The 15,810-nt window shown below is 48.2% G+C and overlaps 1 protein-coding gene across 4 annotated transcripts in view; it reads right to left on the bottom strand.

The window, feature by feature from the left end:
- The window catches only part of INPP5B (inositol polyphosphate-5-phosphatase B), a 54,823-nt gene extending 39,216 nt beyond the window's left edge, over window positions 1–15,607 (bottom strand). Inside the window, exons 1-7 of one of the 4 annotated variants that reach the window (XM_027537772.1) lie at window positions 15,513–15,607; window positions 14,795–14,864; window positions 14,285–14,379; window positions 13,397–13,494; window positions 13,233–13,262; window positions 11,490–11,600; window positions 5,740–5,886 (exon numbers count right to left, since the gene is read on the bottom strand). In XM_027537772.1, coding sequence (XP_027393573.1) covers window positions 5,740–5,886; window positions 11,490–11,600; window positions 13,233–13,262; window positions 13,397–13,494; window positions 14,285–14,379; window positions 14,795–14,851 — 538 coding nt within the window. In that variant the 5' untranslated portion in view covers window positions 14,852–14,864; window positions 15,513–15,607. Of the gene's footprint in view, window positions 1–5,480; window positions 5,592–5,735; window positions 5,887–11,489; window positions 11,601–13,232; window positions 13,263–13,396; window positions 13,495–14,284; window positions 14,380–14,794; window positions 14,865–15,512 lie in introns of those variants that run through there. The other 3 variants (XM_027537773.1, XM_027537774.1, XM_027537775.1) reach the window with 3 other exon arrangements.
- Between the last annotated feature and the right edge of the window lie 203 nt (window positions 15,608–15,810).

Genomic DNA, 15,810 nt, shown 5'->3' with positions numbered 1-15,810 from the left:
CTAAAAGTAGCACGTTCGAGCTTGTACAAATGCAGATGAATGAACAGCCAACGAAGATGAAAAAACACAGAAATAATAAGCAATCAGGTCTGAAGTAAGAGGAAATGAAGGTGAGTTGGGGACGATAAGGCTCGACAGAGGGGCTGAGGCCAGGCCTGCAGGACTTAGATGTCCCACTAAAGAATCTGAACTTTATTCTGCAGGCTACAGGGAGTGATGCAGCATTCAAGTTCACAAACAAAACAGCAGGGCGTGATAAAAGTTACCCTCTTCAGCAATACGTGAACCGTGAAATTCCAGATGTTCAAGCTGGTTTTAGAAAAGGCAGAGGAACCAGAGATCAAATTGCCAACATCTGCTGGATCATTGAAAACGCAAGAGAGTTCCAGAAAAACATCTATTTCTGCTTTATTGACTATGCCAAAGCCTTTGACTGTGTGGATCACAATAAGCTGTGGAAAATTCTGAAAGAGATGGGAATACCAGACCACCTGACCTGCCTCTTAAGAAATTTGTATGCAGGTCAGGAAGCAACAGTTAGAACTGGACATGGAACAACAGACTGGTTCCAAATAGGAAAAGGAGTACGTCAAAGCTGTATACTGTCACCCTGCTTATTTAACTTCTATGTAGAGTACATCATGAGAAACACTGGGCTGGAAGAAGCACAAGCTGGAATCAAGATTGCTGGGAGAAATATCAATAACCTCAGCTATGCAGATGACACCACCCTTATGGAAGAAAGTGAAGAGGAACTAAAAAACCTCTTGATGAAAGTGAAAGAGGAGAGTGAAAAAGTTGGCTTAAAGCTCAACATTCAGAAAAGGAAGATCACGGCATCTGGTCCCACCACTTCATGGGAAACAGATGGGGAAACAGTGTCAGACTTTATTTTTGGGGGCTCCAAAATCACTGCAGATGGTGACTGAAGCCATGAAATTAAAAGACGCTTACTCCTTAGAAGGAAAGTTATGACCAACCTAGATAGCATATTCAAAAGCAGAGACATTACTTTGCCAACAAAGGTCCGTCTAGTCAAGGCTATGGTTTTTCCAGAAGTCATGCATGGATGTGAGAGTTGGACTGTGAAGAAAGCTGAGTGCCGAAGAATTGATGCTTTTGAACTGTGGTGTTGGAGAAGACTCTTCAGAGTCCCTTGGACTGCAAGGAGATCCAACCAGTCCATTCTGAAGGAGATCAGCCCTGGGATTTCTTTGGAAGGAATGATGCTAAAGCTGAAACTCTAGTGCTTTGGCCACCTCATGCAAAGAGTTGACTCATTGGAAAAGACTCTGATGCTGGGAGGGATTGGGGGCAGGAGGAGAAGGGGACGACAGAGGATGAGATGGCTGGATGGCATCACTGACTCGATGGACGTGAGTCTGAGTGAACTCCAGGAGTTGGTGATGGACGGGGAGGCCTGACGTGCTGTGATTCACGGGGTCACAAAGAGTCGGACATGACTGAGCGACTGAACTGAACTGAACTGAACTGAGGGCAAGCCCCAGGGGGAGGAGGAGACCTAGGGGAAGACTTGTAGAGACAGCACTGCACTAGTTCAAGTGAGAGGATACCAATGTGAACTACAGGGACTTAATCTCTTTAATTTTCAAAAGATTTTTAAATTGCAGGGAAAAAATGGACCAAATGTGGTTATTAGACATGGGGAGGGAAGAGTCAAGGATGACTGAGGTTTTTAGTGATTGTATTGACAGAAAAGAAACTGGAGGAAGGAAAGGAGTAAAGAAGAGAATGAATACGGAACTTGGAACAAGCCAGCCTAGGAAAGGCCCTGAGGAGTGCAGCCAGTTTCTAAGCTCTTGGAGGTGGGCATCTGCAAATCCTAAACGGGTTTCCCAGAGGAAGCACCCCCCATGCCCCCCCGCCAAATTTGAATTTCTTCAGTCCTATGAGACCTTCTAGGAGGCAAACTTTCACTCCTATCTTACAGAGGGACGAGAGGAAAGTCAGAGGTATGTCCAATGTGATACTAACATGCAGTAGGAAAAATAAAAATTAAAGTAGGCCACGTAGACATACACTTTGCTCAAATCCTCAGCCTTCATTTTGGAGCTTTAGTTCACATTTGCACCACTGGTAAAATCTACAAGTTTGTTACAGTAGATTTGAAGCAGCAAACAAAACAAGCAAGCTAGTGAGCGTCTATGTTTCCAGACTGTCTTTCCTCTAGTAAATATTGATGCCTCCCTCTTCCTGAACCTTCTGTCCCTGAGGACTTTCCTGTGCAAAGCACCCCTTCTAAGGGAATGTTTGTGGGTCATCTGCTTGCTCCATGCTCCCACTGTAAAATTCCACAACAACCTGTTTCCTGAAGGAGAGAAAAGTCTTCAGGGGGTTCTCCTGTTCAAGAAACAAACACAAGGAAATGGAGAAGGGAACAACACAAGAAGGAAGAAAAAGGAACACAGTTCTCTTTTGTTTAAAGAAACAAAGTGAGCCCAATTAATTTGCTTAGGAGCCAGCAGAGCTTCCCACAAAGGTGGAGATGATGGGCAAGAGTTCTACGTGTAAGATAAACATCTAGGAAAATTCATTTTCTGTGCTAAAAGGGTATGTCAGTCACACAGATTTTATTTATTAAGAGGAGGAGGAGCAGGGCGACTGACTGACCCCAGGGGCTGTTTTTCCAACATTCTCACTGGCTTCTACCCTAGTAATCTAGGTTACCCTTTATGCTACCCTGAGTTATAAATAGCATTCATTTCCTTTCTCAGGCCACACAGACTTCAATGCTTTATTTCCTGGGTCCAGGGGAAAAAATACCCATAGCACATCTCATTCTGAATTTGAGTTACTACAAAGCCATCACGTTTTGAATCAACCATGGAATCAGAAAACCACTTCAGAACTCTGCAATGAGTCTGTTGTTACCATTTCATTAAATTAGCCCAGAACAACCCCAATGGGACTTCTGAGTGGCTGCTTCCTCTCAAGCCCATAGCTCAGAGTCCTCCAGAACACAGCTCCAGGTCTTTGAGTGTGTGTAGGATGAGGCAGGTGAATATTTTACACAATGACAGGGTGAGCACTGAGTCAGAGGCAGATTCCCCAAGGGGTTTTCTTGATAAAAGCATCTTCAGTTGGCTAAACAGAAACAGGAAGGTATTTCTTTTTTTTCTTTTTAAGAAAAAAAAAAAAAAGCTACACCACAGAGCAGTTAACTAAGTGAAGAAGCAGAAAGATCCCCTACTTAGAACAGCTACTTGTCTGGGACCCATGCAAGGTCTTGGCACCTGAAGAAGCCAAGAGAATCAGATGAACAGGCTGTCACTCAACAAGAAGGCTTATATCTCACTTCCACATCATAACTTAGCTCAAAGATCCTGGTTTGAACCTGAGAACACTGACCCCAAACGAAAACTAGCAGCATTTCACTTTTCTGCAACCTCTACCAAGTTTAGCCTGACACTCCTGAATGCAGGAAAGACAAATCCAAGGGGAAAAAAATGGACATTTTGGAGAGATGCAGCCAAGTGAGATGTTTCCTTTCTCTACCAAAACAAAGGCAGAGAGTGAAAATCAGATTCACTTTGCCCCCCAAATAGCCAGACCTTGACTAGCCCCACAAGGTCCCCCTCCTGCTGAACCGACCCCACATTCACTCACCTCTGTGAATCATCAGATCCCTCTGACACTGTCAGCTCCCTGGAGAAGCCCTGTTTCTCCTGATGCATATCACACACAGCATTTTAAAGCAATGCTCGGGTTGGTTCCCGAAGCCATCAGGAAGTGGGTATTTTGATTACACGCATATTGGAAGCACCAAATTCCCTATCTGTTTCCCGCTGGGTCTGGACTGTCTGGGACATTCAGAGGCGGCCCCAAGGGTTCCCCCTACTTGTTGTAGATGACAGGACTCTCCTCTGAGACCTCTGAGACCAAAGAACTCTGCAAACACGCTACCCAAACAGAACTAGAGGTCCACGGCCATTTCTTACCAACTGTAACATAAGCAACTTACCATTTAATAGTGTAATCCCATTTATTGTAGGGATTATGACAGGGACAAATAATTTCAGATTAAAAATGAAACCAGCACCTTGACAGTAACTCTTCACCAGCATGCAGCTAGTTTGGGATTTTTGAAAGATCACAAAAGAGTCTGAGATCCGTTTGCATTCACGACCCCACAGCAGATAACTGCTTCAGAGCCATCCCGACTCCTCACAGAAGACCTCCCTCCATTCAAGAGATGAAGCGCTTCAACAGGATCCGGCGTGCTGGCCGAAAAGACAGAACCCACCTCTTTCTGCTGCCATTGGGCCTGTCTTCTGTCTGGATGCTGGCAGCCTCTTTCCAAGGGGCCAGGGAAGGATATGTTCTTAATCTTAAATTCTCACCTGTCCCAGTGCCAGAGCCCAGAATGTCATGGAAACTGATGCAAAAGCTGTCTCAAGATCAGCACTTCATAACTGAGATAAGCCCATGAGACGCAAACTACCAGCACCATAGGGTGCTGTGACCGCGTCTTGCGGCGGCTGCAAAGAAGGTAAAGAACAAGCGCGGAGGAAGTCCTCTGCTCACTTCGTTTCCTTTCATTTTACAAACTTGTGCAATGTGTTATTCCCCCCCGCCCCTCACAGTTTCCAAGCCTGGTGAGAGCAAGTGGAGTGCCGGCCCACGCTTACACAGGCACTTGACAGTTCTCTAGCAAGTGGCTGAGAAATGGGACACAAGTGGGTACTCACGGTCATGCCAAAGCTTGGACGTAACAGGAGCTGCACGGGCACACCCAGGAATAAAACATACCAGGGAGCCCCGGACAGAAAATCCAGGAGCTGGACAAAAAATACCTCCTCCCAAAGCACCAGACTGACCCAAATTTCAGCCGGGGGCCTCTCACTCTCCAAAAGACAATCTCCTGCTCAACAATCGGCCTTTTGTGCTGCACAGCCTTATCCAGCAAGGGCTGGGTGGGAAAAAAAAAAAAAAACTAGTCTCTTTTACCTGTAACCTCACCGTGGCCTCCAGGCCCAAGGTGGACAGGGCTCTCCTGGACTCCCGGTCTGCACAGAGTCCAATCTCTCAGAGGGGCTGAGGACCGACAGGAGAGCCAGGCAGCCCCAGTACACACACCAGTGCTCACCCAAAGGAACGCTGTGTGATAGGGAGTGCATCCCCAACACAAGTCAGACTCGAACGTCAGGATGGAGAAACTGAAGCTCAGAGAGGGGCAGCCACCTGCCCCGGGTCACACAGCGAAGCAAGAACAGAGCTTTACTACAATCACAATCCCGACCTCGGGATTCCTGAATACCCCCACTGGCCCGCGCCTGCCCTCATCACGGAGGGCTGAGAACTAACATCCCCAGAGCCCTTCGGACCCAATGTCCCCGCCTCCGTGGGCCAGGACCTTGGTCTTCGCCCCAGGCGTTCGTCGGACAACCCCGCAGACCCCGCCCGCCCGAGGGCCAAGCCCGCCACCACCCCCGGCTCAAAGCCCCAGCCCAGCTTCTCACCTCCCGCCAGACCTGCAGAGTCGCGCTCCCGAGAGCCTGCGGCGGCGGACATTTCTCTGCCAGCTTCCTCAAGCTCTTCATCTCGCTGCCCGAGCCGCTCCGCCCCAGCTCCGCCCCCCCGAGGGTCCCGCCCCCGCGTGCCACCCTCGCCAATCGAAGGCCAGCCTGCTTAGTAGCCCCGCCCCAAAACAGAACGGGGCCCGTCCCTGAGGCGAGGTCTCCTCCAATCACTTTCTCGCCTTCCAAGACCGATACCTGCCTCCGCCAATTCTGGCACGCCCCGGCCAGGTGCCTGGGGCCGAATTCCAGCTTTGAGGCGTGGGCGGCTCGGGCTCGGGCTCTGGCTCTGGGCACCTGTATCGAGACAGCCACCGGAACTCAGGATCTGGGGTCGCTGGGTCGAAGCCTGTGGAAAGAAAAAGGAGGGACTACTGAGCCACGGGCTTGAAGAGCCGGTTCCCCTCGGCACGGTTGTCCGTCCGTGAGCAAATCGATCAGCCTCTCGGGGAGGCTCCAAGTCTGTTTCCCTCTCGCACAGGGTGCACCTGAAACTCAAATACAATAATAAATATGAAAACAAAATGCTGTACCAAGATAGACCAGCACCACCTCCTCCCACCTGGTGGTAATTATGTGCCTAGGTCTGTGCTTCACAAGTATATTACGTCCCTAATTCTCACAACTAATTTAAGGAGGAAGGAAACTGTTATTCCGTGGCAATGATTATCCCATGGCAACTCAGCTCAGGTGTAGTCTAAGGTGGAAGAGTGAGTGGCAGAGTGGGAATTCAAATAGATGTTAGTGCTAGAGAGCCGGTTGGAGGCTTTAACTACCCATGATCTCCATCAGCAATTCTCAGGCCTCTCCAAAAAACACACTCTGTAAGTAAAAGCAGTGTGCTTGCTATGAAATACACCTTCAAGAGAAGCTCCATGGTTCCCTCTTAACCAGATTGCCATTCCTCTCTCCCAGAAATTCTTGAGTCCTCTCTGCCTCTCTCACTCAAACCCAGGTATGCCTGACTCCCAAACACTTGCTGTTTCCTATGCTATCTTCCCTGTCCCCCTTGTAGAACTGCATGACCCTGACCAAACTGAATTGGATTTGTAAAAACATCATAAATGAAAAGACTTGGGTTGCAGGACTGATTATGGCACTGCCAGACATGGCTTTTAAATTATTTTCAGCATTTACATGTTATTAACCCATACTGCACCTCATCTTAGCAGCAGCAGCAGCAGCACCTCATCTGATCCTCACAAAACCCTTGGAGTAGTAAGTAAGGCGAGTTCATATTTCCACTGTACAAATAATAAAGCCAAGGCTTGGGAATTCCCTGGTGGTCCAGTGTTCAGGACGCTGCACTTTCACTGCATGGGTTCAATCCCCGGTAGGGGAACTAAGATTACACAAGCCACTCAGTGCAGCCAAAAACAAAACACACACACTCACACACAACAATAAAGCCAAGGCTCAAAGAGATTAAATATATTGTTCACAACTAGGAAGTGGCAGAGCTGGGATCTGAACAAAATCTCTGGACTCCATGGACTTTGCAGGTATAGCTTGGGGTTCCAAACCTGGTCGTATTACTTCAACTGATGAATGACTTCTGGTAAGGCACCGTGTGTCAGTGTACTCTATCATGGATAAAACAGATACTTATACTTAAGTATTGCTCACAAGACTCAACAGAAGAACATGGTGGTTGTATGTTGTCTGACTATTTAGAAAAATGTATGGCACACAGTAGGTACTCAGTTCATGTTGGCTAATTCTTTTCTCTAACTGCAATCTCCTGACCAAGGCACTTCCACTCCCTGACCTTCTGTGCTGCACATTATTCACCAAGGGCTGAGTGGGAAAAACCTAGTTACTTTCACCTATAACCTCTTCTTGGACTCTGGTCCCTTTATCTATAAAATGTAAGGGTTGGGCAGATGGATTCCCAAGAGCCTGTTGGCTCTGAGAGTCCCCTCTCACCCAATTCCTTTCTGAGGAAGTCCATCATGACAGCTACTCAGAGAACTTGAGTTAGTATAGTTTCCTTGCTGGTTACCTCACATGTAGACCCCAGGAGTAGGGAAAAGGAGTAAGCCTAAGAGAGGAAAATCGACTCTTCTCTCTCTTTCATTCTCACAGATAGACATCAAGTTCTGTTCTTCCATTCAACAAATATTTATTGAGTGCCTACCAGGTGGTGCTAATGGTAAAGAGTCCGTCTGCCAGTGCAGGAGACAAAGAGACTCGGGTTCGATCCCTGAGTTAGGAAAATCCCCTGGAGTAGGAAATGGCAACCCTCTCTAGTATTCTTGCCTGGAAAATTTCATGGACAGAGGAGCCTGGCTGGCTACAATCATGGGGGCCACACAGAGTTGGACACGACAAAGCATAGGCACACAGCTAGGCACTGTTGTAACCACAGAGGGTTAAGTTGTGAACATAACCCAAACTCACTGTTCCCATGGCACCTTCGTTCTCATCAGTTTGGTCTCTCCAGTCCATCCTCTCCTCCCCATCCCCATGATGGCCCCTGGTCCAAGTCTCATTTTTTATGCCTGAATCACTACAAATACATCCCCACTGATCTCCCTGTTTGATGTTCCCCCCTTCTGCACCAGTTGCCAGAGGAATTTTCCTAACATGTAAATCCTGCTTTGTCATTCCTCATTTTAAAACTCCATCAGCTGTCCACAGGCTATAGAAAAGTCCAAGTTCTTTGTTGCTTATTTAAGGCCCTTCACGTACTATCTCTGTGGGCCTCTTCTGGCTCAGCTCACTCCACAGCTTCCTCCCACCGCAACTTCAGTCCCACCCAGTGACTTGCTCTTAACTCCAAATGTCTCTTTTCGTCCTTGTTGCCTGCTTGGTAAAAACCTCACTTGTCCTTCAAGTCTCCGTTTAAACATCACCTCCTACATGAAATCTTCCCTGAGCAGTTTAGATGGGATGGGTTGGCATGAGTTTAGGATGCATTAGAGCGAAACTCAAGAGGTCAGGCTCTGGAGGAGACTCTCTAATCCAGTCTAATGCTGCCTCTATTGTTTATGCTGCTGCTAAGCTGCTGCTAAGTCGCTTCAGTCGCATCCGACTCTGTGCGACCCCATAGACGGCCTCCTACCAGGCTCCTGTGTCCCTGGGATTCTCCAGGCAAGAACACTGGAGTGGGTTGCCATTTCCTTCTCCAATGCATGACAGTGAAAAGTGAAAGTGAAGTCGCTCAGTCGTGTCCGACTCTTAGCGACCTCATGGACTGCAGCCTACCAGGCTCCTCCGTCTACTGTTTATACCAGCTATGTATTCGGACAAGGCACTTACCCTCCCTGAACCTCAGTTTCCTCATCTGTAAGATGGAGATATAATACCTGCCTTGAAGGGCTGTGGTAAAGAAAATGAGATAATGTGCTGAAAGTTCTTCAAACAGTGTCTAATACACAATAAGTCCATGATCAGTGTTAGATGAGGAAATAGTTTCTGAGTTCCTACTATGTGCTGGGCATTTTCATATGTATTATCTCATTTAATTCCCACAATTCCCTGAGGAACATATTCTCTTTCTTTTTTTTCCTCCAAAATATTTATTTATTTTTGGCTGTGTTGAGTCTTTGTCCCTGCACTCAGGCCTGCTCTAGGTACGGAGACCAGGGACTGCTCTCTAGTTGCGGTGTGCAGGCTTCTCCTTGTGGTGGTTTCTCTTGTTGCAGAACACAGGCTTTAGGGCGCTCAGCCTTCAATAATTGAAGCAGGCAGGCTCAGTAGTGGTGGTGCCAGGCTTAGTTGCCCTAAGGCATGTGGGATTGAATCAGTGTCCCTTGCATTGCAAAGCCCCAGGATATTCCCTTTTTTTTTTTTTTGCCTTGCTGTGCAGCCTGTGGGATCAAACCCAGGCCCTCTGCAGTGGACCTCAGAGTCTTAACTACTGAATCACCAGGGAATTCCCAGGAAGATATTCTTTACATATAGAAATCTACAATCAAGCAAACTCAAAATTAGGTCAGATTTGTGGTTACCAGAGGGAGGGGTAACATAGGGGGGAGGAGGGATTACATGAAGGTAGTCAAAAGGTCTAAAGCTCCAGTTATAGGACAATTAAGTACTCAGAATATGATGGGGCTTCCCTGGTGACTCAGTGGTAAAGAATCTACCTGCCAATGCAGGAGACATAGGTCCAAATCTGGGTCGGGAAGATCCCCTAGAAAAGAAAATGGCAACCTACTCAAGTATTCTTGCCTGGGAAATCCCATAGACAGGACTTTGGTAGGCTGCAGTCCATGGGGTTGCAAAGAGTTGGACATGACTTAGTGATTGAGCACACACAGAAATATGATGTGCAACACGATATATCTAACTAACACTGCTGTATGTTATATATGAAAGTTGTTAGGAGAGTAAATCATGAGTTCTCATCACCAGGAAAAAATATTTTTTTCTATGTCTTTAATTTTATATCTATATGAGATGATGGACGTTCACTAAACTTATTGTGGAAATCATTTCATGAGGTATGCAAGTCAAATCATTATGCTGTGCACCTTAAACTTACACAATGCTGTATGTTAACTAGAGTTCAATAAAACTGGAAGAAAGGGAGGGACCTCCCTGGCAGGCCAGTGGCTAGGACTCAATGCTCCCAATGCAGCGGGCCCAGGTTCGATCCCTGTTAAGGGAACTAGATCCCACATGCAGCAATGAAGATGATAGATCCAGGGTGCCACAACTAAGACCAGTGTGGCCAAATAAATATTTTTTCAAAAAACCGTAAGAAAAAAAAAATCTACAAAACCAAGGTTCAGAGAGGTGATGCCCAAAGTCACACGGTTAAGGAACAGCAAAGACAGGTTTCAAATGCAAGAGGTCATATAGCTTCAAAGTCTATACTCTTGGCTGTTATGACTATTATTACTTTTTAAAAAAAACCGTATCAAATACTTTTTCTTTTTCTTCAAGATATTGTTCATTTGTATTCTTTTGTGCACTATCCATCTCCTTTGCTCAGTTTCCTATCAAAGCATTTATCTTCTAAAGAATTCATTTTTGATGCAGATATACTGAAGACTTGTTGTGTTTATGTAGGCAAAAATATCAATCAAGGACTATAAACTATTATTGCTTCTCATACAACTACCAATGATCATCATAAAACAAGTTATCCTTATTAGTTGAAGGTTTGGAGATTAATTTCCCCCTGCTTAGAGAATCAATCCTTTAACTCAGCATTCAAGGCTCTATAATTTTGTTTCCTTTTTGCACACTCCCCTGTTCGCATCCAGTCAGTCCACTTCCTGCACACCATGCAAATGAAGCTGGAGTGGCCAGACATTCAGGCTCCATGATGAGACCACAATAGAAAGGGAGCCCGCCCCCTCCCCCCCACCCCACCTCCGCCATTTCTGCAGAACAAAGATGCTGGCTAGGAAAGAAAGAAGTAACAGTGCTGGGTAAACAGCCAAGCTTCTGCACCTGGTGGCTCGAATTTGCATATTCTTTGACTGATCTTCTGATCTGAACAACTCTCCTTTACCTGCCTAGCTAATCTCCTAGTCTAAACAGATTCTGCCCTAGAGGCCACTAACCTCTCTCTGCTAGTGCAAAGCTAGACCATTTTCTCAGTTGCAGTGGAGCACAGGGTTCAAGGGCAGACCTGCCTTGGTTCTAGTTGTCATTGGCAGAGAGAGGGAAGATGGGCCTCTAGAAGCTGCTGATCTTGCTAATTTACTGAAGACTCTGTATTAGAATCACACCTCACCCCGTTCAGCCCTGCTCAGAGCAAGGAGGGCAAAGGGGCCCTGCTGGAGTTAAAACTCTGATCCAGAAATGGGAAAACAGAAATGCAAACACCATGGCCAGCTGGTGGCCTGGGGGCACTGTGACCTCATGCCAATAGCTTTAAGAGGGCACAGAAACTATGGAGTATGAGTTCAAAGTGTGCAAAGTCAACTGGTGGTGGGGAGGTCAATGCCCAGCCACTCCCTCCCCCCGCTGTCACAGGGAGCCTGGGGTCTCACCTACCTGGACAGGCCCTGGCAACTTCCTGGAGGAACGTTCTGGTGTGTGAACCAAAGGGGAGCTGGAACAGGAGGCTGAGCTCTGCTGTGTCCAGCTGGACGGTGACATCTGAACCTGTGCAGGGGAAGCAGGACATGAGCTCTTGGCTTCTGAGATGCTAAGGTGCATCTTTGGGCTGGAGCCCCCAGAATGGAGTATCAGCAGCCCAAGCTCCCAAAGCCCCTTTGACCCTTAAGCAATTGACTTATGGGTCAACTTAATGACTGTTGCTAGGACGATACGGAGCCCTTTGTACCCCCAGCTCCAAATTAACACCCTCAGTCTACAAGAGGGGGTGGACCTAGGCTCTGAAAAGCCAGTAAGCCTTGCCACAGACTTCTGGATGGAGACAGAAGAGACCAAGTTCTCAAACTATAGTCTACCCACTCCCCCAGCCCACCACCACCACCACCCAAGTGGAATGAAAAGCACACAGAGGTGGACGGAGGGGCTTTCTGGCAGTCAGACATGCTAGGCACTGTGAATACCATGCTGAAGAGATCAGCCTGTGGATGGTGTCTGGCTTACAGCGTAACCTGATCGCCCAAAACACGTGCTGAGCTAGTGAATAAGTAGGAGCAGTCTAGCAGACTGATCAAGAGTGTGGGCTCCAGGGTCTGTAGTCCAAGTTTGAATCCCACCACTTACTGAATTACCTCATTTCTCTGGGTCTCCATTACCTCATCCATAAAACAGGAATGAAAGCAATGATGACCTGATAGAATTGTGAAGAGAGCACCACCTGATGTGTGTAAAGCTCTTAGCATAGTACCTGGCCAAGATCATCTTTGACCAAGTATTCATTTCTATTATCAATACTTTTTATAATGACTACTACTTCACTACTGTGACTATAATCTAGCCAAAAAAAAAAAAAAAGTGAAGAGGAACTAAAGAGCCTCTTGATGAAAGTGAAAGAGGAGTGTGAAAAAGCTGGCTTAAAACTCAACATTCAAAATACTAAGATCATGGGATCCAGTCATCACTTCATGGCAAGTAGATGGGGAAACAATGGAAACAGTGAGAGACTTTATTTTCTTGGGCTCCAAAATCACTGCAGATGGTGACTATAGCCATGAAATTAAAAGATGCCTGCTCCTTGGGAGAAAAGCTATGACCAACCTAGGTAGCATATTAAAAAGCAGAGACACTACTTGGCCAACAAAGGTCCATCTAGTCAAAGCTGTGGTTTTTCCAGGAGTCATGTATGGATGTAAGAGTTGGACCATAAAGAAAGCTGAGTGCTGAAGAATTGATGCTTTTGAACTGTGGTGTTGGAGAAGACTCTTGAGAGTCCCTTCGACAGCAAGGAGATCAAATCAGTCAATCCTAAAGGAAATCAGTCCCAAATATTCATTGGAAGGACTGATGCTGAAGCTGAAGCTTCAATACATTGGCCACCTGATGCAAAGGACTAACTCATTGGAAAAGACCTTGAGCCTGGGAAAGATTGAAGGCAGGAGGAGAAGAGGACAACAGAGGATGAGATGGTTGGATGGCATCACCGACTTGACGGACGTGAGTTTGAGCAAGCTCCAGGAGTTGGTGATGGACAGGGAAGCCTGGAGTGTTGCAGTCCATGGGGTAGCAAAGAGTCAGACATGACTGAGCCACTGAACTGAACTAAACAGTCTAGCAAATAAGGTAGATATTAAACAGGTCACTATAGATAATTAGGACCCAACTCAGACTGAAAGGCCCACTCACCAAGAATGTAGAGCTCACCATCTGGGGACACTGCAGGGAGGGAAAGGAAAAGGCCCTTAGCCATTGAGCATCATCCTTGCTCCCACCACTCCACCCCCAACAAGGGCAGAAATGACCTGGGGGCCCTGAGGAGAGGGATCATCCCATCCCGCCCACTGTGGCACCTTCTTCCAGTGTGAAATCCCGAGAGACTGGCACGATCTGGTCCAAGGAGACATCGTCCCCAGTGATGGCCATCCTCCGGTGTGTATACAGGAAGAGACTGAGGGCAGGAAGCATCGTAAGGACAGGGTGCACGGGGCCATTCCTCCGGTCCACTGTGGAAGCCTCAGCGTGCTCGGCTCGCATTCTCTCCTTGGTCCCTGGGGGCTGTGCTCATGCTTCTCTGCACAATGGTGCCCATCAGAGACTGATGGGTTATCAAGGCTGGACTTGCCTCACTTTGGGAACCCCGCTTTGTTAGTAAAACCCATGTGTAATCCCCCCCTTGTGCATTCTAGGACTGTATATGACAAGAACAGGGTAATCCTCACCTCCTCCTCTCCCTCCCTGAACCTCAGCTTTTCCATCTGTAAAGGAAGGGTGATGGGTTCAAAAATGTCTAAGGCTCCTCCTTCCCAGATCTGAGACCCTGAGGGTCACTTTTCAGCTGTGAGAACTTTGATCATTATTCTCGCTGTTTCTGGGTAATAGGTGGGTGTTACTAGCAACATTTATGGAGCCCTTTTTACGTACTTCACAGCATTTTAACTACTTTATATGCAGAAACTCATTTTAATCTTTAGTTTGGACGCATTGAGGTTTGCTCAAGATGTAACAAAGCCTAGGTTTGAATCCAAGACAGTCAGGCCACGGGGTTTCTCATCAGATTTTGAGGATTATATGAGCTAATAATACATAGGGCTGGGCATATAGTGTTCAGAAACTATTAACTATCATTATTATAATTATTCTAGAAGCCTCAGACTCTGTCCTAGAAGGTGTGAAATCCAGCTGGAGGGATGATGGAAAATAATAAACCCAAACAGGCAAGGCCCAACCCCATCACTTACGCGTGTTCCTGGCCACCACGCTCCGGACGGTAGCGCACAAGTCCCAGGAGGCGGCTCTGCCTGCTGTCGCCCTCGCACAGCACACCTTGCACCGCCTGCCGCTCAGGGTCAAGGCAAAGGGAAAGGAAGCCTGCATCCAGGTCTTGCCCAACCCGGCCCGCCCCACCAGCCTTGCCCTGGCTTGCCCTGCCCTCACCCATGCAGTTTACTGTGTGACCCTGGGCAGGTCACTTCACCTCTCTAACCCTTCATCTGTGAAATAGGGATATCAACCCCCAACTTCACAGGGGGTGGGAGGATAACTGAGTATTTAAAGCATAAGGCAGAGAGTCCAAAACTGAGTACATAGTAAGTACTGGTTTCCTTCCCTCCACCCCCGCGCTCCCCCTCCCCCCATGGCACAGAGAGAGGGAGGCAACCAGAGAGACACGTAGACACCTGCCATTCCACTTCCCAAGCCCAGGCAGGGAGGCCCTGGGGCTGGGAGCTCCAGGCTGCAGGGAAGGATATGATCACGCAATACTCCCCATCAGCCAGGGTCTCCTGGATGGCCACAGATTGGTCCATGCTGGTGCACACCCTGGGGAAGGGCAGAAGGGAGGTTCTTTAGGTCAATATGTCACCGGGGATGTGATGGAGTTGCCTCTGAGGACCACCGGCAGGGATGGGGGGCTCTGCTGGGAGAAGGCGGAGGAGGCCCCATCCTCTCCCTCCCCCTCCCCCTTTGCCATCCTTTGCCTCTGATGCGAGGTACAACTTGCTATGCCGGCCTCTGTCCTGAAGGGCATCCAGTCGCTCCTTAGTGGGGTCCAGTCTACTTGCAGGACGTGTGGTGCCCTGTCCCATTACCGGAGAGGAGGCTATGGTCTTTACTGCTCCAGGACGGGGGCTCTGCCTCTCTTTTGGGGGAGCAGTGTGAGTTCTGCTAACAGCTGTCTGGGAAGTGTCAGGGGTGTATCTGCATGTATCTTGGGAAGGGAGTGTCTCATTCTGGACCAGGACTCCAGTCCTGTCCCTCTTGCCTTGGAGATGGGCAAGTGTCCCGTTACTCCTTGGCCCTCCCCCAGCCCAGCAGGCCACATTGCATCAGCCAAAGGCTGGGGGTGTCCGGTTCTGACAGCTTCAGGACAGGGCACCCAGCTCTCAGCTTGCCCAGTCCCTCCTGTCCAGCCCTGCCCTGGCTTCCCTGCCCCGCACTCACTCCTGGCCCCCTGCTATTGCCGCCTACCTCCTGAGCTGTCACCGCTGCTGGGTGTGCGGAACCTCGGCCGGGACCGGTCAAAGACTACATTTCCCAGCAGCCCCTACGCCACACGATGGTCAGCCAGCCTGCAAGTCCCAGCATGCTTGCCAATGTGGGGGTTGGGGGGCTCCTCCCTGCGCCCTCCGCCGCTCCGTTAACTCCTTAAGTCCTGTGGTACCCTCGGCTCCCTATTCTGGAAAGCTTTTCCTAAGGACTCCCCCCGACATCCTCAGCCCTCGAGCGGCCAGAGTTCCTTATCCAGGACCTGGAAGGAAGATGGTCA

Source organism: Bos indicus x Bos taurus, chromosome 3 (genome assembly GCF_003369695.1).
Source record: "Bos indicus x Bos taurus breed Angus x Brahman F1 hybrid chromosome 3, Bos_hybrid_MaternalHap_v2.0, whole genome shotgun sequence".
Classification (NCBI taxonomy): domain Eukaryota; kingdom Metazoa; phylum Chordata; class Mammalia; order Artiodactyla; family Bovidae; genus Bos; species Bos indicus x Bos taurus.
The sequence above is the reverse complement of the archived record's forward strand: the minus strand, read 5'-3'. Positions and strand labels throughout refer to the sequence as shown.